This window comes from Ambystoma mexicanum, chromosome 12 (genome assembly GCF_040938575.1).
Source record: "Ambystoma mexicanum isolate Mex_15411 chromosome 12, UKY_AmexF1_1, whole genome shotgun sequence".
In the NCBI taxonomy this organism is placed as follows: domain Eukaryota; kingdom Metazoa; phylum Chordata; class Amphibia; order Caudata; family Ambystomatidae; genus Ambystoma; species Ambystoma mexicanum.
In genome coordinates this window covers 149,988,296-150,010,514 of record NC_090936.1, presented here as the reverse complement: position 1 = coordinate 150,010,514, position 22,219 = coordinate 149,988,296, and the positions used below count along the sequence as shown (strand labels likewise).

General features: G+C 45.2%; 1 protein-coding gene across 2 annotated transcripts in view; it reads left to right on the top strand.

The window, feature by feature from the left end:
• FBLN1 (fibulin 1) overlaps window positions 1-22,219 on the top strand; it is a 788,021-nt gene that overhangs the window by 103,348 nt on the left and 662,454 nt on the right. For both annotated transcript variants that reach the window (XM_069628189.1, XM_069628190.1), the window contains exon 2: window positions 14,525-14,633. In XM_069628189.1, the coding sequence (XP_069484290.1) occupies window positions 14,525-14,633 (109 nt within the window). The remainder of the gene's footprint in view (window positions 1-14,524; window positions 14,634-22,219) is intronic.

Below are 22,219 nucleotides of genomic sequence, written 5' to 3'. Positions count from 1 at the left end.
CACAAAAGAAAAGGGAAGTAAGACGGGGGGTCATCTTACTATTATTGGGAACAGTAGTTCACCCAAGAAAATGTACTTAAACATGAAGAGAAGTACAAGGGACTTCTCCGTGGCACTGCATAAAAGGTGTTGTGTCACAATGCAAAAGTAGATGCCTAAGGAGTTTACCAGACTCCATAAAACAGTAAGAAATACAAAAAGCATAGTCAGAAAAAACACATGCATGAGAAAAGGTCCCACTCACTCAGGACTTAATATTAAAAAGCCCTGAGTCCAGCAAAAGAGCCAGGTGGGTGGGTGGAGGGGGGATGATCCCTAAGGTTAAAGGGAATTGGCACAGAAATAAAAATTCTCCCGAACACTTGCCCATCCTATCCACCTTAATTCCTTTAAGAGTGATGTTCTGTTGTTTCCTGCTCCTTCCACTCGCGACTCTTCCACACCCCCCTTTGAATTTCCCTCCCAGCCCTCTCAACCTTTCTTCTTCTGCCTACACTCTTGGTATCCTTTTTCATGTTTTGCTTTCTTTTACCACTCTTGAGAATTAGTGCAGAAACGTTACACTGCTGTAAGTGCGCTTGGCACTAAGGCAAATACCGTCCGCTTTTTTGTTTATTTAAAAAAAAAACAAATTCAATGCACTTTTGCACCCTGGCAAATTTCACCCTATTTCTACGACTGGGGCACACATCGTCCCAGTGCAAATCTGCATTGACTTTTGGCTCTACTCTTAATTACGCTGCTGCAAAGTGTCTGTAGTACTGGCCCATGTTTATTCTCTTGCCACTTTTAACTTCACATCAGTAAAATGTACCATTTGCTTTCCTAACCTTTGCGCTACTAAGAATTGTGTTCTTACAATTTGTCTTTTCTTGTGTTGATAATTACTGTTCACCATCTTTTATTTCTCTTCTCTTGTTTACTCCCTCATTCATGTCATGATCATGTATTAGTGTTTCCCATCCACCTTGTCCTCTGTACCAAAAGTTACCCCCTCACCCCAGCCCCCCCCCCCCAGCACCACCACGCTTTTTGAGGAACTGGGTTCTTTGCTGTAAACAATGGAGCTATGCAGTAAGTTTTTTTTGGTCAAGTTCTTGTGACTTCTTGCAAGAAACCAAAAATCACTGCTTTCTGCATTTGTGGTATCTATATAAATAAAAATGTAAATGTTCGTTTGTTCAAAATCTTAAATATCCGAAAGTTCTTCACCAATTGCTTTGAAATTTTGACACAACGCTGCATTCGAATAAGCATGTGTTTTTATATACCGACTATACATAGATGTCACACCTGTGACAGGTAAAAACATGTTTTTTGGGAAAAACCGCACCATCTGTTGGATGTAAAAGCAACACACGCTATACAAAATATTTTACGATTCCATTTCAATGTTTCCGATTTAGAATGGCTAAAATATGTGCCGAGGAAGCAGCAGAGCGACGTGCAGCCAGATTTCAGGATGCACGGTTGCGAGCACGCCGATCGCGCACATCTCATTTAAGAATGTATTAATTTGGCTGATGGGTACAGCAACTGCCAAGAGCTATAATGCTCATGGCAGAGGGCTGAGGAACACTACCTGAGCTAAGTATCATTCCATGCTGTGTGTATCCTCCAACAGGCAAGGTAGCACAATGCAAACTCTGACCCATGAAGAGGGATAAGCAAGGGCACAGAACCCGAACTACAAGGAAGGAGGGAATGGAACTGCACTCTCTGCCTCCGCCAATGGCACCACTGAGAGGGGGAAAGACTATATACCTGACTCTTGGATTTTGGGGGGGGAGGGGAAGGAGAAGGAGGTTGTTTTGCGCTTTCTCTTTTCTTTCTGTTCCATTTAACCAGACTGAGCCACAGCAACGTGTGGCCGGGGACAGCTAGTTTCAAATAAATTGGTCTGCCCAAATTATTTACACAAACAGATGATTGAGGGGAAGACCATCTGTCATAAGACAGGCCACGTGAGTGCCTTCAGCATCCCCATGCAGATCCTTGATAATAAAGGTGTGCGCTTCTGCTTGCAGGAGTCCGCGTGGCTGCCTTTCCTGACATTGAGCTCCTCGGTCACGTGCTGGGCGCAATGATGCATGGGGTCTGCAGAGGCTCTGCCTGCATGTCTCCCTTTGTCCCTGAAAGAATTGCTCAAACTTTACTTGAGCGATTCTGTACTTTACTACATTTCTACCTCCCGAAACAGGACAGCAATGTAAAAATGGCAGTTGCAGCAACTGGCATTTTGAAGCCGGTCGCTGCACATGCACACCCTGCACAAGCAGACGAAGCCTTTGGCCTGCTGGTGTGAGCGGCTGGATAGCTTGTGGCATTTCAGCTTGAGCGCAAACACATGGTAACGACTTGACTCTGACGTATGGTTTTTAAACTACACCGGAATTCGTGCCTTTGGCTCCTTTTACTCTTGCAGGTTTTACTTCGGGCGGTTGGGGGGGCTACAGAGAGGCTGGTTCTTTACGGATGACATAAAAGAGAAGGGCGTCACAGATGGCCTTTAAAACGCCCACAATATACATGTAAGAAAAGCGGTAGATCCTCCCGGTTATTAACAATGTTGGCTCTTAAGAGATGTGTCGTTGCTCCTCTCTATACCAGTGATCCTGGAGAAATGGACTTTGTACTCTTACACAATTCAAATTTCCAAATTGATCCAATTTATTCATTCACATGTTTTATCAAACATTAAAAAACACCCTTAGAATCACAAAGTGGATGTGGCTGAATGCACATATCCCATAAAATACAATCAAATATTACAACATATAACAAATTACTAGACACAAATGACAAAAATGTAAACTAAACACACATAAAGGCCCTCATTACGACCCAGGTGGTAAGTTACCGCCTGGGCCGTGACTTTACCACCATGGCGTAAACTATGTTTACGCCATGGTGGTTGGCGGATTTACCGCCCCATTCCAACCTTGGCGGGGGGGGTAAATCCCCATTTTCCCATTTTCCCTTCCCCATTCCCATTTTGCCCCATAGGGCATAATGGGAGTGGGGAAGGCGTTAATTACGCCACCGTAAATTACGGTGGCGTAATTAACTCCATGGTCCCTTAGCGCCATGGATTTTAACACCTGCTAAAAGCAGGTGTTAAAACCTCCATGGCGCTAAGGGACCTCGCACTCAGGCGGTAAGAGTCGGCGCTGTTTACGCCGCCGTAAAACCCTTACCGCCTGGGTCGTAATGAGGCCCAAAGTGTTTCTATGCTTAAACTCCCAACATTTTTCTGCTCCTATCGCCATTTTGTACAACATTCATCAGGGGATTTTTCTTTAAAATTTCGATTTCTTCAACACTTTGTGTTAGGGGTGATACGCGTCACAGCAGTAATGAATGGCACTTCTTGCGTTGGCGTTTAAACTGTTTAATCTATTCGCCCGATTCCAAAAGTGGGATCTATTTGCACTAGAGATAATGCTCTTATGCCGCGTATTCAACTCTTCGGTTACTTCCATAACCGAACTTGTGGACTGGGCAAACAGTGCAGTAACATCCAACGTCACTAGTGGCAAGGCGGATGGTCACAAAAAGACGTAGCTCTTAGGTGAGCCTTAATGGTCTCTCTACGTTTCTCAACCAAACGCTGTAGTCCACCCAAACAGAGATGGGTTAAAGGGTTTTTATTTCAGATAATGCAGGAAATACAATGGTTTGATGACAGCAGGCTGAACTGTGGCACACAAAGGCCCTTGTTTCCTCTGGGCATGCTGCCACCTAACCCAGTCGTCACTGTATCCCAGGTTGAATGCTAACATGACCGGCAACACCTACAGTCTGATATGCTGACTATCAGGGTTGGATTGGCTTCTCAGCCTTTCGGCCCGTGGCCTGGCCAAAATCGTCCCTGGGCAGTGGCAGCCAGTTTCTGGCCAACCCTGGGCCGGTTTGGAAAAAAAAAAATAGAATTTTTTTTTTTCCTACAATTTAATTTTTTATTTTTCAAAAAGCCTTTCTTCTTTCATAGGTCGATAAATGAGTACCAACACAGGTTGCATATTTGTTCTATAACAAAGAGCTTAAGCGTAAATGCTATACAATAACAGATTACCATAAGGCCTTCGACGTCTGCTTGCATTCGCAGTAATTTGGTAATATGGGCCTATAGACACAGATATTAATGATACATATGGTGAGCCATTCTTGTATGAAATGTATATCACTTTACAGTGATAACGTAACCATATTTTTCTTAGTGTACTTGGGACCAATGCCATTTCATGCCACTTCCTGTTTTGTTAAGGGGTGAAAGGTCGTGTTTCATCGCTTCCCGGGATGTCACTTTCGGGTGGGGTCAAATGACATCACTTCTGGTGTTGTCATCAGAGGTCAAGGGTCGTGAGATGAGGTTTGGGCCACTTTTTTGAGGTGAGGGGTGGGCCCCTTTTTTTTTGGGTGACCGGGCCTAATTCTTGTTCCAGTCCAACCCTGCCGGCTATGGCGAAGGCCTAAATAAAGGTAAAAGACTGCTTCTGGGAATTTTATGGGGGTGTCCTGACCTATCTGTTCCCCTGGGTTTCTCAGTAAGAACTGATGGTTCAAGTGTGCCAACACCAGACACACTGGTTCTGCCTCTCTCCGTCCCTTTCTCCCCCAATCTTATTACTCTCTCTCTTTATCTTTCACTTTTCTTTCTTTCTCGTACTTTCTCTTGCAGGTTTGCTTATTTTTTTTCTTCTTGTCACCCTCCTCTCACCCCTCTTCTTCTCCCTCCTTCATTCACTCCCTCAATCCCACTCCTTGCGCTCCCTCACCTTATCCTGCTACACTCGCAGTCGCACTCTTTCAATAGGGTACCACTCTTTCGCACAACCAAAACCTCACCCGTAACATGCTCCACCGCAATCTCGGAAACGCTTTGCTCCACCATCCCTCCTTTGCATGTCAATCGCTTCACCTCCACTTCACTTGAACTCACCCAAACAGCCCTCCTTGTGTCTGATTCACTGGGCTTTGATATCCCCGACTTCCCTTGCCTCCCCCTCCCCTTTGGTTCACTTGATCACCTGTTTTCCTGGGCAAATCTACCTTTCTGGTTTCCCATGGGCCTTTGCCACAGCAGCCGGAGGTGTAAAACAAATCAGCCCTCTTCGCAGGCATAGTATGTGATGCAGTCTCTGGGTTGCCAGTCTAAAATGAAAGGTAAAAGGCTTTGCTGCCATGCGCCGCTTACCGGCCTTCTGGGATGGGTAGTCCCGTCAGAACATAAATCAATTTCTGGCCAGAATGGGGTACAGCAGTGCAGGCATTGGGTAATAGTGTGGTACCTGCTGCATGCAAAATGGCCCGAACAGGGATGGGGTGTCAGAGACTGGGGCCCTCACAACTCTAGGACCCTGCTTCTGGGGCAGGACTGGCTCTGATTAACGAGAACCCAGCTAGGCTGAGAGGAGTACATATCCCATCCTAACGGGGACAAAGCCACGACCTCTCGCAGGGTATGGGCATGGCCAGATGTTGTGCATACAGCTGTGTTCTCTAAAAAAAAAAAGAATTCTGATATAAAAACTCAGTTTTGGTCTGTATTTCAAACCAAGGTCGCCAATCCTCGCTTATGTAGCTTAAAATAAATCACCAAAGAAGTGAGACTCGTTTCAAAAGGTTTTTTCTAAAATATGTATTGTAACAAGTTCGATTTAACAATCTCGGGAGTTCCTGAAACTAGTTGGTCATCTCGATCAACAGCATGGGCTCCTTTGTCTTCAGTGCCACTCAGGTGATGCATGCAGTCTTGCACCGTAGCCTGGCGTTGAGAAAAAGCCAATGTAGTTTGCGTAGGACGGGTGTGATTCGGTCACATTTCTGTGCACCCTTAATGCATGCTGCAGTGTGGTGGACTGCCTTTAGGGGAGCCAAGTGAGCAGCTGGAAGCCCCGTTAGGAAGGCACTTTCCCCATCGATGTGTGAGACCACAAGGGCCTGCACTGCAGTCTGGAATACCTGTGGCATGATGAAGGGTTTGATTTTGCGAAGGGTGGAGATTTGGAACCAGGCTGTTTGTGCCTCCTTGGCTATGTGTTTCTGGAAGGAGAGGCTGCTGTCATTGATGAAGCTGAAGGATTTTTCTGAATCCGAGAGTTGTGGATCCAATCCTACTATGCACCTATCATTGAGCCATTGTTGTACAAGCTGTTGTTTAATGGGCAGGGTCAGAATGGGGAATAACATCGTCTCGGGCACCACGTAAAATGTGTGTCATGGTTGCAAATGGCAATTAATTCCTTTTGTGACAAACTGAGTAGTACCCAAGGGAGTTTCTGATAAAATGTGATGCAAATTGTGCATTAAAAAGAATATGTATTCAGTACCAATGGTCAAAACGTCTAGCCGCATGGTGAAGTAACTCCTCAAACTGGCCCACATTGGCCAAAAAAAGTGGCCCACTTTGATAAAAAAAACAGACCCACAGCAGCATTTTGTGTTTTGGATTTGGGCATTGCCCTATTGCCCTATAGGCCAGTCCGAGCCTGATGTGGATGAATTCAGTCTTGGATAGGTTATGTTTAAGGTAGGCAGTCGCCATCCAGAATTGGATGATGGCTAGGTAATCGTGGAGACAAATGATGCACTGTAGGCATTTTACTCTCATGTACAAGTATCGTCTTGAATATTGGTGGATGGCTATGTTGTAATCTTTGAGGAGAGTGTCCTTAGGCTCCATGGAAAGGTTAAACGGGATTGGCGAGAGGATGGAGCCTTGGGGGACACTACAGGAAACGAGGGTTGGAAGCAAGTTTGAGGGGTGTACCAAGGGGTGGTTGGTTTGGTCTTGGAGAGTCTGGGTTTTAGGGGGTATAATTGGCCACCAGTTACATAGCAGAGTTTTTCAATAATTCTAGGAGGACTGAGGCATTCCCTATGGTGTGTGAAGTCTCCAAAGTTTGCTTCTAGCTCATTAACTGGGAAGGTTTTGAATAAGTAGTGCTGAGCGAGGGGGCATTTAGCCTCCACTTTGTGGGCCTTAGTCGAGTAGGTGACCATAGTGGGATGGCGTGGTCAAACCAGTCGAGTTGGGTAGGGTTCGCACAAGTGATAAGTGGGGGGGATGTGAAAACAATTTGGTTATGTTTCATGGATCTGGTCAGCAGTGCGAAAAGAATGCTTGAAGTGTGGTCACTGGCTTGAGATTCTGGGATGTTAAAATCTCAGAGAAAGACATTATTAGAGTGTGCTAATTTGGCAGAGGACTTTAGGTTTGAGATGACGGCAATGAAAGAATCACTCCTGCAGGTGGTCTGTAATTGAGGTGGAAGGTGATGGATTCCTGGTGAGATAAAGGGAACCGCCGGGTGAGCGATTCCAATGAGCCCATTGTGGGAGAAGGGATAATGGCACGCCATGCTAAAATAGCCACCATTTTAGTAACCATTCTTTAACTCTGTCATAGCATTTCAACTAAAGCAGTTTTACATTTGAAAATGCTTTGCTTATCCTTTGAAAGGTTGGCAAGGACCAATATGTTTTTATGTACATTCATTTTAAAAATTACCCACCACATCTATTGAACTAATATGGCCAAAGATAATATTTTGGTTCTTATTATATTTGCCATAAAAGGATACAAAGATGACGTGACTGGGTGCGTGGCTAACTAGCCAGGGAATAGGACAAGCATCTCCGTGGCTCCTGCTGATCCTTACATGATCCTCGAATGCTTGCAAAGAAAAGGTGAACTACAGTCAGACATATGGCTATGGGAACGTATGCGGCAGGCAGTGAACACCTTTAAAACCAGATTCGGTGTGCCAGAGGGGTGATATGTGCGGTGGAATGACGAGACAAAGACGAGACAAAATGGCCGGTCCCCATGAACAAAGGGACTGAAGATCGTTTCAAGGACCTGCAGCGGAGCGAAGCGCAGTTGCCTACAACCCGATCGGGTTGAAGTGCAAACCTCCGAAGGACTGGAAACTGCAAACTGTCACGGAGATGTGCGAGGCGAAGGGGGAGGCAAGCTGAGATTCCGCGGCTGCCCGAGGCAATCTGCAGACTTTTAGAGGTGGCCCGGTGGTGTGCGGCGATTCGGTGGATTAGTCAGAGCCCCGCCAGGGGAGAGGACGGAGCAGCTGTTCGGCAGATGGAGCGGGCGTGTAATGCAATATGCCCCGACCCACAGACGTGCTGCAGATGCAAAGAGCCTAGCGAGGAGATACAATTGGATACGTGGTAAAGTCCCAGCGCCACGCTGAGTGCTGAAGAGGCGATCAGTGGCTACAGTAACAGCGTTACGGAGCAAGAACGGTGGAACTGTCAAGTCCATCTGGACATCAAGTATGTCTGGGGAAGCTTTGGATAACCAGGTTGCAGATGAGCAAACTGTGGTTCGACGCCCGTATGACTAGAGCTAACACTGCAGGAAGCTGGGCAGTGTTAAGACCCGCTGCAACAACGTGACGGCCATGAGGTGGGACCACATGTAGCAGAGTACACCCAAGCCACAACCCGGACAACCCACAGAAGGAAACAGAAAATCAAAGGGGAAGCGATTAGAGGCACAAGGACTGATTGCAAGGGCTGCAAGGAGAAAACAGCCCTAAACCCATATTGAAGGGACTGAAGCCATAGTTGCTGAAACAACAGCGCGACGCACACGTTCGCATGGGACTGGTGCCAGTAGATCAGAGTGTGGAAGTGATGTGATTATACGAACCAAGCATAAGGGCACCCTAGGTGGACACAAGAGTACGACATGGATGCGCAGGGGGCTGCTGGACTAGAGACAGATGGAGGGCACCGTGGCGCAGGGGTACACAGACGATGCACTGGCAGCCTGAGACCAGGGCGCTGGGCAGACTAAAAGCGGAAGAGGGGCCAGATTTGCAAGGACTGTGATACCTGCCCACTGAACATCATGCAGGCAAGAGCCCCTGAGAGAGCAAGAATGAAGATACTCGCCAAATGCCATACGGCACAGGGGTACGACATATCTGGCAGGCCCACACAGAGAGCATACCCCCAGAGTCTAACATGACCTCTAAAATGCTTAAAGTGAAGGGGAAGCAACATACTATGGAGGAATACACAAAGACCCCACCCCCCACGGAGCGGACCAGAAACGGGGGTAAAAAACATGTAGCCGGACGCTGCCCCCACGCACAATGGCCAACAGATCTTGGATGCGATCGCAGATCTGAAGGCGACGTGGGAGACTAAACTGGAGGAAGCCACAGATGAACTTAAAGTAGTGCTGGAACTCAAAGTAGGTGCCGTCCAGGAGGACGTAAACCTACTCGGACAAGATGTACGGAAAATAGCGAAGCGTACAGATGAACTGGAGGAAGAATCGGCCACAAATAAAGTAGCACGCACATCCCATGCCTCGGAGATCCACATATTGAAACAGCAAGTCAGCAATTTGGAGAACTGAGTGGAGGAAGCCGAAGGACGCGCCCGGAGGAGCAAGATACGCATAGTGGGCCTCCCGGAGGGAGCCGAAGGCTCCAACCTGACAGACTACGTTGAGACCATGCTTCTCCAGGAAATAGAAGGGGGAGTGCTCACCCAGGGGTTTGCGGTAGAGCGAGCGCACAGAGCCCTGTCAAGAAGACCCCCCCCCCCCCCCCGGGGGCACCTCCGAGACCAATAATCGCAAAAATCCTGAACTACTGCGACAGAGAAAATACTTGAATACTTCCGGAAAGGAGGCACAATACAAAGAGCCTCTGCGACCATCGCAGCATATCTGGATTACATACTTCTGGTGCAAAGAGGGAGACTAAACTACGGAGCAGTAAAGAGAAGACTGCGGGAGGCAGGCTTAAGATACATGTTGATGTATCCGACAAGGCTGAAGGTGTTCCACAACAAGGCCCTCTTCTTCGAGACTCCAGAGGATGCAACGGAGTGGTTGGATGCCCAGAACTGTCCGTCCAGAGCAGAGGGCCGCAAAACTGATGGTACTGAGAAGTGAGGTGGGACAACGGAGCTGAGGTGCTGTATAAACTATGACTTTGGGACTTGAATATATGACAGGGTAATGCAGTCACGGGAAGGTTCAGCCACACGCCAAATAAGCTGCAATGCATCAGCATAAAGCAATGTTGCATAATAACAGGAGACACATAGGAAGTACTCCTATACCCCAATAGATAGACTAGTCGGGTTGCCACTAGGGTGGTAGCCCCCTGCTGGGTCCCTAGTATCGGCACGCCGAATAGGAACCAGATGCGGGTAGGCCTGAGATCCAGGGATGGAGCTGGGCTACAGTTGGGTATGGGACGGGCAGGGAGTGGGGAGGGAGTTGGGGGGTGGGGGGTGTATTGTGCAGTGGTTTTGGTTGGGGAGTTTGGGTGGTGGTGGGTCAGTTGGGGGATTTATGGTTTTAATGGAAGGGGAACAGGCTTACAATCACGCCAAATAAACTCGGGGGGGGGGGGGTAGGACAAGGAAGAGTGGAGATGAGACAGATCAGGAACGACAATGGGGGTCTTAAAATAATAACTTGGAATGTCAGAGGCCTTAACAGCTAGCTACCTGAAAAGAAATAAAGTAATGATGTACCTGAGGAGGCAGAAGGTAGATATAGCACTATTGCAAGTAACCCACCTCACCAAAGAGAAACAAGCAGTGATAAAGAAAAAGTAGAAAGGTACCACCATAGGAGCAACGTACTCTGTGTTTGCCAGAGGGGTAATGATCTGGGTGGCGCCACATGTGCCCTTTCAGATGCTTCAAGCCACCGAGGAGCTAGACGGGAGGATGGTAGCGATTCGGGGGCTGGTAGAAAACAGAGAATTGTGCATTATAAATACATATGCCCCCAACCAAGACACAGTGGCTTATTTTAAAACATTATACAAAAAAATCAGCCCCCACATGGGAGGTGAGGTCATATGGGGGGGGGACTTCAATTGTACGCTGGACCCCAAATTGGATAGGTCAGACACAAAATTAACTAGGCCCACCCCAGCAGCAAGGACAATACTGGCTCTGCTGGGAGACTTCGGGCTGATAGACATATGGAGGCAGCAACATCCCACCGACAGGCACTAATCACACTATACCGCCCGCACAACCTGTACACGAGATTGGACTACATGTTCGCCACGCCGGGACTAGCCTGGGACATGGTAAGCATGGAATAGAAGACAAGAATTCTATTGGACCACTCCCCCCCTGGTCCTGGCGTGGAGACACCAGCCCCTTAGAGCCAGAATCCCAACCTGGAGGCTCAGAGCAGAGGCCCTGAAGGATTCAATATTCCGCGAGGACCTAAGGGAGGAGATAATTGGATACTTGGAAAACAACACTGGAAGTGTAGAATCAGCGGGAACCTTATGGGAAGCTTTTAAAGTGGTGGTAAGAGGAGCAGCCATATCCAAATCGAAAGTGCTCCAAGAGGGCATAGAGCGAGGGCTACAGGAGACAGGAAAGAAAATGGAAGAAATTATGAGGGAAGGGGGCACTTCACAAGAGGACGCCAATCAGGCAAGCGATTTACAACAGACTTGCGCAGGGCTATGGGAGAGGCTATGTCATTTGAACTACAAAAAATACATTGAAAGGCAACACGCTGGTGGGGACAGACACGGGAGGCTCCTGGCATGGCTATGCAAGAGGGAGACGCCGAGATTAGCCATCAGAGAGATCTTGGGAGAGGCGGGCCAGGTCTGGAACATCCAGGAGAGCATGAATGAGGGATTCCTTAGATTCTACAAACGCCTCTACGAAGACACAGGCGAAACGACAGAGCAAGAGCTCCAAGAGACACTAGAAGACATAGGTCTGCCCAAATTGAATGAAGAAGACAAAGAGGACTTAAACACCCCGATTACCATAGAGCAACTAGAGGTAGTGGTAGCCCAATTGCCCACTTGTAGAGCCCCGGGGTCAGACAGCTCCCCAGCGAATTTGACAAAACATACAGCCAAGAGGTGCTCCCCCCGCTGCTGGCAATGCTCAATGAGGCCTTTGAGAGAGGGAGGTTGCTGGAATCGCTAAGGGAGGCGGTGATCATCCCACTCTTAAAACCCCGACAAGCTAGGGACGTAGTGTGGGTCATACAGACACCTATCCATGCTTAATCAAGATAGCAAAATCTTTACTGCGGTGATGGCAAATAGACTGAAAAGGGTTATAAATAAATTTATGCACCCCGACCAAACCGGATACGTCCGAGGCAGAAGTATATCTGATAATCACAGGAGGCTCCACTATGTTCTCGAACAGACAGAGAAAGATCCAGGCGAAATAACAATAGTCTCATTAGACGCAGTTAAGGCATTTGACTCGGTGAGGTGGCCCTGGATGATGGCGGCCTTGTAGGAATACGGGATGGGACCCGGGTATATGCGATGGGTAAAGATGGTATATAGTTCCCCAACAGCTAGGGTCAAGACGGGAGCGATAGTCTCTGAAAAATGGCAGCTCCGTGGAGGAACGAGACAGGTCTACCCATGGTTCCCAATGTTATATATCCTGGCTCTGGAACCGCTAGCAATCTATTTAAGACAGCAGTATGAAGAAATAGGGGTCCACACTAAGGGGGGGACCACACCTGATATCATTGTATGCAGCCAATATGTTGCTGTATCTGCGGTACCCAGAGGAAAATTTGCACTATATCCTAGAGGTGCTGGAGCACTATGCAACATTATTGGGTATTGCGGTGAATGCCAAAAAATCATGCATGTTTCCTCTGGGGAGGTACAGGGGAGTCCCGCCGGAGAGCCTGCCTGTCCTAGAAATAGCCTGGCAGACCAGAACATTTAAATATCTGGGAATTAACATATACAATAAGGCCCCAGACGAGCATAAACATAACACGGAGAAGGCGGTGGAGGGCATTAAGAATAGCATGGGGTTCTGGGCGAAGCTCCCCCTGGCCATGGTAGGGAGGACGGCCCTGCTCGAGATGGTGGTCCTACCAAGACCACTGCACTTCTTCACAAACATCCCCTGTGTGTTGCCCAAACGATTCTTCACCAAACTCCAGAGTTTGTGTAGAGGCTTCCTGTGGCACAACTCCAGGAACAGATTAGCCCTGTGGAAATTATAGAATACATATGATAAGGGGGAAATAAATCTGCTGAGCTTTGAAATTTACCACTTGGCAGGGCAGCTACGGTACGTTGTAAGGTGGCTGTCGGAAGACAAGACGGCAGAGTCAAGATTGTTGAGAAGGGAATGTGACCCCTATTTCCTAAAAGAAATAATATGGCTGCCCAAACTAGAGTTGTTGGGGGATCGAGGCTGTTGGAACTGGGCTGGATGACATGGCGCAGGCCATGCTGGGTCGTGGGAAGCCCGGCCCCATACTCCCCGCAGGCGCCTCTGGTGGCGCTATGCTGAGCAGATAAACAATTGAGGAAAGGGATCCGTAAACACTGGGAGGTGGTGGGCCTGGTGACCCTGGGAGACATACGGCAGGAGGGGAAGCCACAGGACTTCCAGATGGTAACAGAGAAAACTGGGTTGCATCCGGGACAATATATCACCTACACTAGAATAATTAAACGGGCGAAGGAGAGGTGGTCCGAAATAGCACTAGCCAAACAACCAGACACTGCCTTAGAAACAATGTATGATGTCTCGGAGGGAGGGCATGAGGTAACCTGGATTTATGAACTGGTAATGTCTAAAGTGGGACCAGAGCTGCTCCAATTGAGGCGAGACTGGGAGGAGGAGGCAGGGATACCACTGCAGGACGGGCAATCGGAATGGGCCCAAAGATACCATAAAAAGGTGTCTCTGAACGCGAGATTGCAACAGATCCAACTGTTACCAATAAAGCGTACATGACACCGCAAAGGATTGCTAGATTTGGGGGTACTGAAGCACAAAAATGCCCCAGGTGCGGGGAGGTGGATGCTGGGATGATCCATATGTTCTGGGCGTGGCCGGGGGTTGGGAAATTTTGGGTGGAAATCAGGTTGCACCTGTCTGATAAAGGAATCTGTTAGACGTGGACTCAGTGTGGGCGTGCATGTTGGGAGGGTTCACGAGACCACGTAACTTGAAACATGTCGGCAAACTCAGGGACCTGGCTTACAACATGGCAAAGCGAAGAATAGCCATGGGCTGGAAAGCAGCCCACAGACCCAGACTAGAGGCATGGTGGAATGACCTATTGAAATGGGTAGACGCCGAGACAGTGGCATGGCACGAGGCAGCCAATGGAGGAGAGGATGGGGAAGCGGGCTGTCTGTTAGCCTGGAGACCAATGGTAGCCACATTGTCGGAGTCCTCATATGTGGATTCCAGTGAATAGGATGTGTCCGAGACGACGAAGGGGATTAGCCCCGTTCCAGGAACTAAGGTGCAAGCCCGAGTTAAAGGGGGGGGGTGGAGGAAGACAGCAATGATATCTGTAAATGTTTGCCCTAAGGCTTGTAAACGAAATGCTGAGTTTGATGGTTAACTTATGTGTTTTGAAAAAAAAAATAACCGAAAAATTGTTTAAAAAAAAAAAGATGACGTGACTTGTAAATTCTGTGACTGGTATGTTTATTTATTGAGGATCTATTTTCTTTAAAACTGAGAAATATTGTTTTTTTTGCAGCCATTGCACAAATGTCCATGGAGGATTGCTGCACAAATGGATATGAATGGGCTGTTGAAAAACAAAACTGCAAGTCCCTTCCCACCATCTCATCTGCAAAAGATTGCAGGTAGGTTAACTACAGTGGCTTGAACTGAATGGAAATGCCCGTGTTTTGATTTGTACCATGCACGGAGGCCATATGGTGTCCAGGCACTGTGATGGATCTGAAAAAGAAGTGCATGGATTAGGTTAGAATGAAGAGGGAAAATGCAAGATTGCTTTGCTGTTGCCTTGATGCCTGCAGACTGGAGGTACCCCGAGTGGTGCATGGAGGTCCATTTCAAAGTGTACTTCGGTGAGCCTTGCATGCACTTGGCACTAAGATAGGGTGACCAGATTATGAAAATAAGGAAAACGAAACGGACCACCAACATGTAAAGGTTGCTGCAGAGGAGTTTTACAGTCCCCAGGATGTAAACACTACCATTTAGCTGTGACTTAGTCACAAAGGAGCTTTTCTCTCATTGAAATTCTAGGCCCGGCCATAAAGCGGTTTTCTCAGCAGTCCCTGTGTTTCCACTATTTACTGTATATGTCTGGTGACTGATTGCTGGTTCGAGGCCACCCAGGGATGGATGCAATCCTGGTTTCAAGAGCGGATTTACTATTCTAATCTATGAATGTAAAACTACCCTACAGCCATGGTTTACGGCATTGATTGGTTGGTGAACAAGCTTGCAATACATTGCTTTGCGACTAATTTACTACGGAATTGAGGCTCGTGCTTGTTCCTGCCTGGAGGTGATGCCAGTACAGGAAATCTGGATGCAGAGAGCACACTGTTGTGATTAGGTTTGCTCACTCATTGCACGTAAGTACTGGGACCGAACTCCCATGGGTATGCTCACCAGGGAGTCCCCAAACCCTCGCCCGATACCAGGACAGGGTTTTAATTGAAAAAAAAACCTTGAGGCTCCGGGACACAAGTCTCACTTCTCAGCCAGTCCTGGCAAAACGAACTGTACGTCTAGTCGCCCTATCCTAGGCTATATTAACTGTGTGTGGATTCTGTTTGATGTCTGGTGGTAGGGTTATCCCATCAACCCAAAGTGACCGTAATTCACAGGTGGCCCCTTATAAATCTACTATACACACCCCTTCATTTACTCTGTGTGAGTGGCTTTTACGTGTATAGTGTGTTTGAGAATGTTTGTGGTGTGCCCTGTGGCAAGCATCTATCCGGTGTGGACATGGCGATGTCTCTGTAGGCGTGCTTTTTATGTGACATCTTGGTAGTGGTGCCTAATTTTCCCTTTAACTATTTTCTGTAAGTGCATAAATGGTTAACTTTCATGCACGCATGTGAACAACTGACTAACTGGGTAAGCCTCTTTGTGAACATGTGAGATAGTGAGCTGTCACCTCCTGAAGAGTTTGGAAGGGATTTCCCCTTACCAACCACTGCAATTCTTTACAAATCAGTGTAAGAGGTGGATTGTGCTACAACACTTTATCCAGACATATAATCTAAAAAAATATTTTATGTGATAAGGAGAGCTCATCAACCAGTCCAAGACTTCAAGATCTGCCATAGTAGCTACTAAAAGTACTCCTGTGCAGAGAAGAAAATCTGTATACACAAAAAGTGTATGCTCCGTATAAACGATGGGTTTAGTTGTGGCTATATGACCTACTGCCTAGTGACCATACAGAAAGTGTTTGTTTTGTATTCCAGTGGAAAAAAACACATGCGTATTACAAAAAACAAATATTGTATATCACTGATGTGGCTTACAAAAAAATCAGACCGGATAAATATTTGCAGATGGAGAAATGGCAACTAAAAGGCATAGGTCAGAAATCATGCCAATAGTAGTAAATGTGACAATTTCATGAAGTAACTCAAGGGCCAGGAGAACATGCCTCTCATAATGTCTCTGTGGATAATTGCATCAGCATAACTGCACCACAGAATAGGGTGATTGACATTTTTTTGACCTCTAACTTTCCACATTACGCTGCACTGTGAGTTTTGACAACACTTACTCAAAACCAGAGTTACAGCTAAGCGGGATCTACACGGCCCATTTTTACTCACTAAAAATAGGAAATTCTGCCCAACACAAATGGGGAAACAGTGAACATATAGGAGCCTACCCCTACCACAAAGCTGCATTGATATTTTTTCAAATGAGTGACCAGCAGAGCAGTGGCATAGGAAGGAACTCCAATATCACTGTCCGATCTCAGGAGGAATTAAGTGTGAGATCCTCTTTTAATAAGCATGAAGTATGCCTACTGGCAAAGCTAATTACTTTTTTACTGCCTGAAAAATCACTTGATTCCAAGAAGTGGTAAATCTTACCAGAGCACTGCGTTTAACCCTGGCAGGGGAAGTGAAATGACAGAGCACATAATACAGATTATATCTTTTCCCACCCTTCCTTACCACAGCATAGAAAAAATTCAAAACGAACCTTACTGAGGTTTCTTATGGCTCCCCGTTGAAGAAATCACATATATTTGCATTTTAAGTCAATAGAGCAATGCTCAGAGCTAGCAACGTTTGAGTGCTGCCTGCTGTAACCAGGTAGCCCTCTTCTGCAATTCACTTTTTATCAGTTAAACAACGAGATGCATGCAGATGCTATCGGCAATAAACACAGAACACATGATTATATTAAAAAGCCCTCCGCAGCTGAGCACAGAAAGAAACAGAAAGTGCAGTTTACTAGAGTGTTCTAGAGGTTTCTATAGCAAGCAAACCACACACTTCCTTCAATGTACTGCCGAAATGTCAGACCTGGTTTTTGAAAATTGGTTATTAGTTCTACACCCTGAAGAGTGTTCCCAAGTGCCTTTCCACCCATACTGCTCTGCGGCTGCTGTGCTAGCCTCCATTACTAGTTGACGGGGCTCTGTAAAAGGCGAGAGATTGCAGCAGTAAAACACTCACTGGGATATTTGCACACAATACTTTGCAAGCAAAACATATTTAAAGCCTCGCCATGATATTGTGTGCAGTTTAAGAATGTCATGAATCTGCATGTGCACAAATCCGTGTTTGTATAGCACAGAGTTACCATAGCATTTAAGGTCTATGCCTTGTACATCGGTGCTAATAAATCTATAATCCAGAAGATACAAGTTCTTCAAAACAATGCCTAAAGAGCTGCACTTGGAGTACCTAAAAGATCACACATCTCTGCGATAAGACGACAAAACAACTGGATCTCCACCCACAACAAAATTCAACTTAAAACTGCATCTCTATACACACTAAACGCTAAACAATGCTGCCACTAGCTTCTTTACAGACAGAATCCAGAGGAGAACCTCCACCAGACCTATGAGATTAATCAACACCAACTCCCTTACTATACCCAGATTTAGGCTATCCAAGGTGGGTGGATGCAGATTCCTTGTTAAAGCGGCCCAACTCTGGAACTCCCTACCACACTTCATCGGAGAATACCAGCCCTATTTGAACTTCAGACTTGGATACATCAACTTTCTCAAGTCTAACGATATCTAAAGCCTGTTGATGTGTGGCTCATTTCCGCTAACTCAACTTTGCACCCTGTGTATATATTCCTGCACTGCTGTACCTACGTGCCTTTGCCTTGACATTGCGTCCCCACTTTGCTGATATTCCTGTACCTTCGTATTTTATTTGTACTCTTTGCCTTGACATTGTACCCTTACGCTGTAACATGTTAAGTAAGCTTTGCATTTTCTGTATCTGCTGCGCCCTGATACCCCTGGGTCTGATGAGCATTATAAATGAATAAACAAACAATGGAACTCTAAAAGGATGCTGATACTGTGAAAGACATTCTAGATGTCTGAATATGTGTTGCCCTAGCCCTATATGAATAATCCCAAGCATAGTGCATATACATTATCAAGTTAATCGTATTGCAATGTTGCTCTCCACTTGTATGGTAACGTTAGCAATGCTAAAGTTTGAGATGAAGAGCATGACATTTGCCAACTCAAAATTCTTAAAGGTCAAATTAATATTTGAATTGTATAATGTGCTAACTTGCAAGAGGATCGCTTCAAAGTGTTTGTGTCACATGCTACAAAGAATAGCAAGCATGGGATGAGGCAAAGCATCGAAGTAGCCTGATTACACAGTCAGTCGTCCGTATTTGAGCTGACAGTTGGGTTACAGTGTGGGTGCCTCTTATGCTTAGGCACGTTGAGTAACAGAAATTCTGGTGCTTTTACTGTTTCATATTAAAACAATAAAACAAGTGGATGCAGGTACAGATCTAGCAACCCATCGCAGAGCCGAGGTAGTCCGAGCCCAGGTTGTCCGGTAATAGCGAATGGTGGCCTGGAGCGGAAGTTGGTGATGAGGTTCAAGTGGGTAGAGTCACGTTTTGGATTAGAGGGTGGGGAGGGAACGGGAAGATAATTTGGTCAATGTGTGCAGGCATATTTTAGCCTGTTCTTGGAGCCATTTTCTCATATTGGTTTTTAACCTGTTGTGGGTATATTCTGTTTTTAGGGTTTTAAGGTCACACTTTCATAGTAGGGCAATGTAAATAAAATAAACTTAGCCCCTTCCAGACAGGCTTTCTCAAATTTCACTCTAATAACATCAACGGCATTGTGGTCAAATACATTCAGGACGCTGCTTGGAGTAGGGACAAGGGCCACATTTTTATGGCCTCAGTGGACCTCTCGGCAGCTTTCGACTGTGTTGATTGCCAAAGGCTAGGGCTCAAGCTTGCATTATTTGGTCTACCAAGGGGCCTATTGAGTTTGCTGGAAGGGGTCTATAAAAATTCTGGTATTAGAATTTGCCTAAATCAAAAGGGCGATATGTTATCTATTGTCCACACACTCTGTGGGGTCAGACAGGGGTGTGTTTTGGCTCCGTGGGTATTTAATCAATACGTGTCTGATGCAGCTGAACATCTGTATGAGGAGGGATTGTTGGCCCCAAGAATGGGCTCCACTAAGATCGTATGGTTGGCCTATGCGGATGACTTTTTGTTGTTCGATTCCACCAAGGTGGGCCTGCAGCACCTCTTGGATACTTTTGCTAACTATGCCAAGATTAATGGTCTGATTATTAATAAGTAATGATTGAGGAACCTTTCTGGTGTGGGTTTCCCAAGGGTTTGACCTCAGCGCCCTGTTTGTTTTAGTAATGTGTTCACTGATTTTCGGGGTGGTCGCAAAAGACTGTAACAACGGAGTTCCGGTTCCTCTACTCCGTTTTGGTTGAAAAACAATAAAGTGTTTTGAGTTACTGTTTCTCTTCTGCGCCCTTATAGAAAGAAACAAAATGTATACCAAACTATTTTCTTGATTTTGTAATAAATAGATATCTTTTATTCAAACATAGAATTGCCCTCTATGATAACACGTGTTTCGGCGAAACCATCGCCTTTTTCAAATCAGGGCTAGTTAGTAAATCAAAATAGATAGTGATTTTTGAAAACATAAATTGACAATCATGAATCAGGTTGTTGAAACATTAAAGTACATGAGAAATGAAAACATTTTTGTTATAGTCATGCAATAATTTAATGGTTCAAAACAATATAAAAACATTTGGTTGGCAATTGGGGAGGGGTGAAAGGACGGATTGGTAAGGGATAAAAAATAAAACAACAAAGAGAGAGAAATTTGCAAAAAATAAAGATTAACGAAAAAGTTTTGAAGTACATTGTATTTGAAGGTAATTCAAATATTCATTTAAATTACATTGAAATTTGGTTTCATCAAATTTCTTACCTAATGTTTTAATTTGGATATTCATAATACTTGAAACGTTCATTACTGTGGACTCGAATAAGTCATGGGTTAAATCCCTGTAAATTCACACAAAAGGTAATGTTAAGCTTTATAGGTTGATTTCCCTTTTAATACTTAGATACTTCCGCTTATTTTTAACATTGCATCAATGTTCCTGTACACACTACTGGTACATTAAGGTGCTCATTTTTAGTATTAGTCTACGGACTTTAGGTCCTCAAAAAATGGCCTCGGCTTAATTTAAATGCTTGTGTTGGTTTTACCATTCTAACATTCTGTTAACGCTTAAAATTGCAAATGTCAAATGGGGTAATCTTTAAGCCTCAACGCTGTACTGACGTCCTGATCATTTCTCAAAAAAACCCTTTTTTCGCATCTGGGCTCACATGTTTGCGCCAGTTCCTAATGCAGCCCCCTAAGTGGACCCGCCTGTATGCTTTCCTTCAGCCGCGAATACTGTTTCAAATGGTCCTCGCGGTTCTTTGTCGTCTTCCTATTTACTTTCAGCATGATGTTAACTAGTCCCATCATTGTGTTTACTATGCTCTCCATGTTGGTTTCCTTGCCTCACTTACGGGAGGCTAAGGACCACTTAACAACGTTCTTTTTACATATTAGCATGAAAAAATGACTTTTATATGTACGTATATTTGAAACATTGTGAGATACGAATTAAAAGAAAATATTTGTTAATCTCGTAGTTACGCACCAATAGATACTACGTGTTGCTAAAAGTTGTTTCCGACCTTGTGTTCATATCCACAATGGAATTCTATGCGGGTAAATAATTACGTGTCTATTTTTAATCATAGTAACATATATGTGTTCCTTGCTTGTTTACAATTGGTCCTTTTTTTGTTTTCTTTGTCGCGGCCATTTTTTGGTAAAAAATGCACGGAAAAACGCCAAATTGGTGACAATGGTCATTATTATTTGACACTCTGAAGTGTGTTGTTGTTGTCTGCCCCTGATTTAATAGGAGCTGAGACAAAATAATTAAAAAATTAGAAACGTGCTGGTCTGAAACGAGCCTTTACAGGGAAAGAGAAAATGTAAGTTCTTTCAAAATATGTGACAGCACCAATGTATAAAAATGATCAATTACATTAAGAGAGAATCCTTCAAAGGTCCTGATTTTTGAAACAGTCAATTTCATAAGAAAGAGGCCATTTCATGGTCTGAATTGAGACCCCTTTCTACTGTCTGAAATTTACATATCAATTTCGCTTCCTCTTGTCCGAGTTTTGCTTCATGATCACCTCCTCTTGGGCCCAAAGTCACTTTCTTAAGGCCTAGGAATTTTAATTTTTGTTTGTCTGTTAATTGGGGATTGTTTTGCCAGTGTTGTGCCAATGGTAAATTAATGTCCTGGCTTCCTATAGTTGAAAGATGTTCTCTTACTCTGGTCCTGAGTTCCCTAATTGTACTCCCTATATAGATTTTCTGACAGTCGCAAACAATCGCATAGACCACATACTTCGTTTTACAGTTAATGGAGTCTAGAATTCTTTCGCTTTTACCAACACGATGATATTCAAAGATTCATATGGCATGTGCATATCTGCACATGGAACAAGTACCACATTTTCAGAAACCTGTTGGTGGTGGAAGAAGCCACGTAATAGGATGGTCTTTTTTAACTTCTGGAAGAAAAGAGGGACTGAGAATGTTTTTTATGGTTTTCGCACGTCTGTAAGTCACTGTTGGATTCGTTCCTATGTACTTCTTTACATTTGGGTCCAATTGTAGCAAATGCCAATTTTTTCTCAAAATTCGTATTACCTTATTGTTTGCACAATAATTTGTGATGAAGTTGATCTCTTCTTTTCTCACTGGATCAACATTGATCATTTTAAGAGTGCTTTCTCTTTTCAGTTTTGATGCCTTCTCTTTTGCTTGTAAAATTATTTTATCTCCATAGCCTCTTGTTTTGAATCT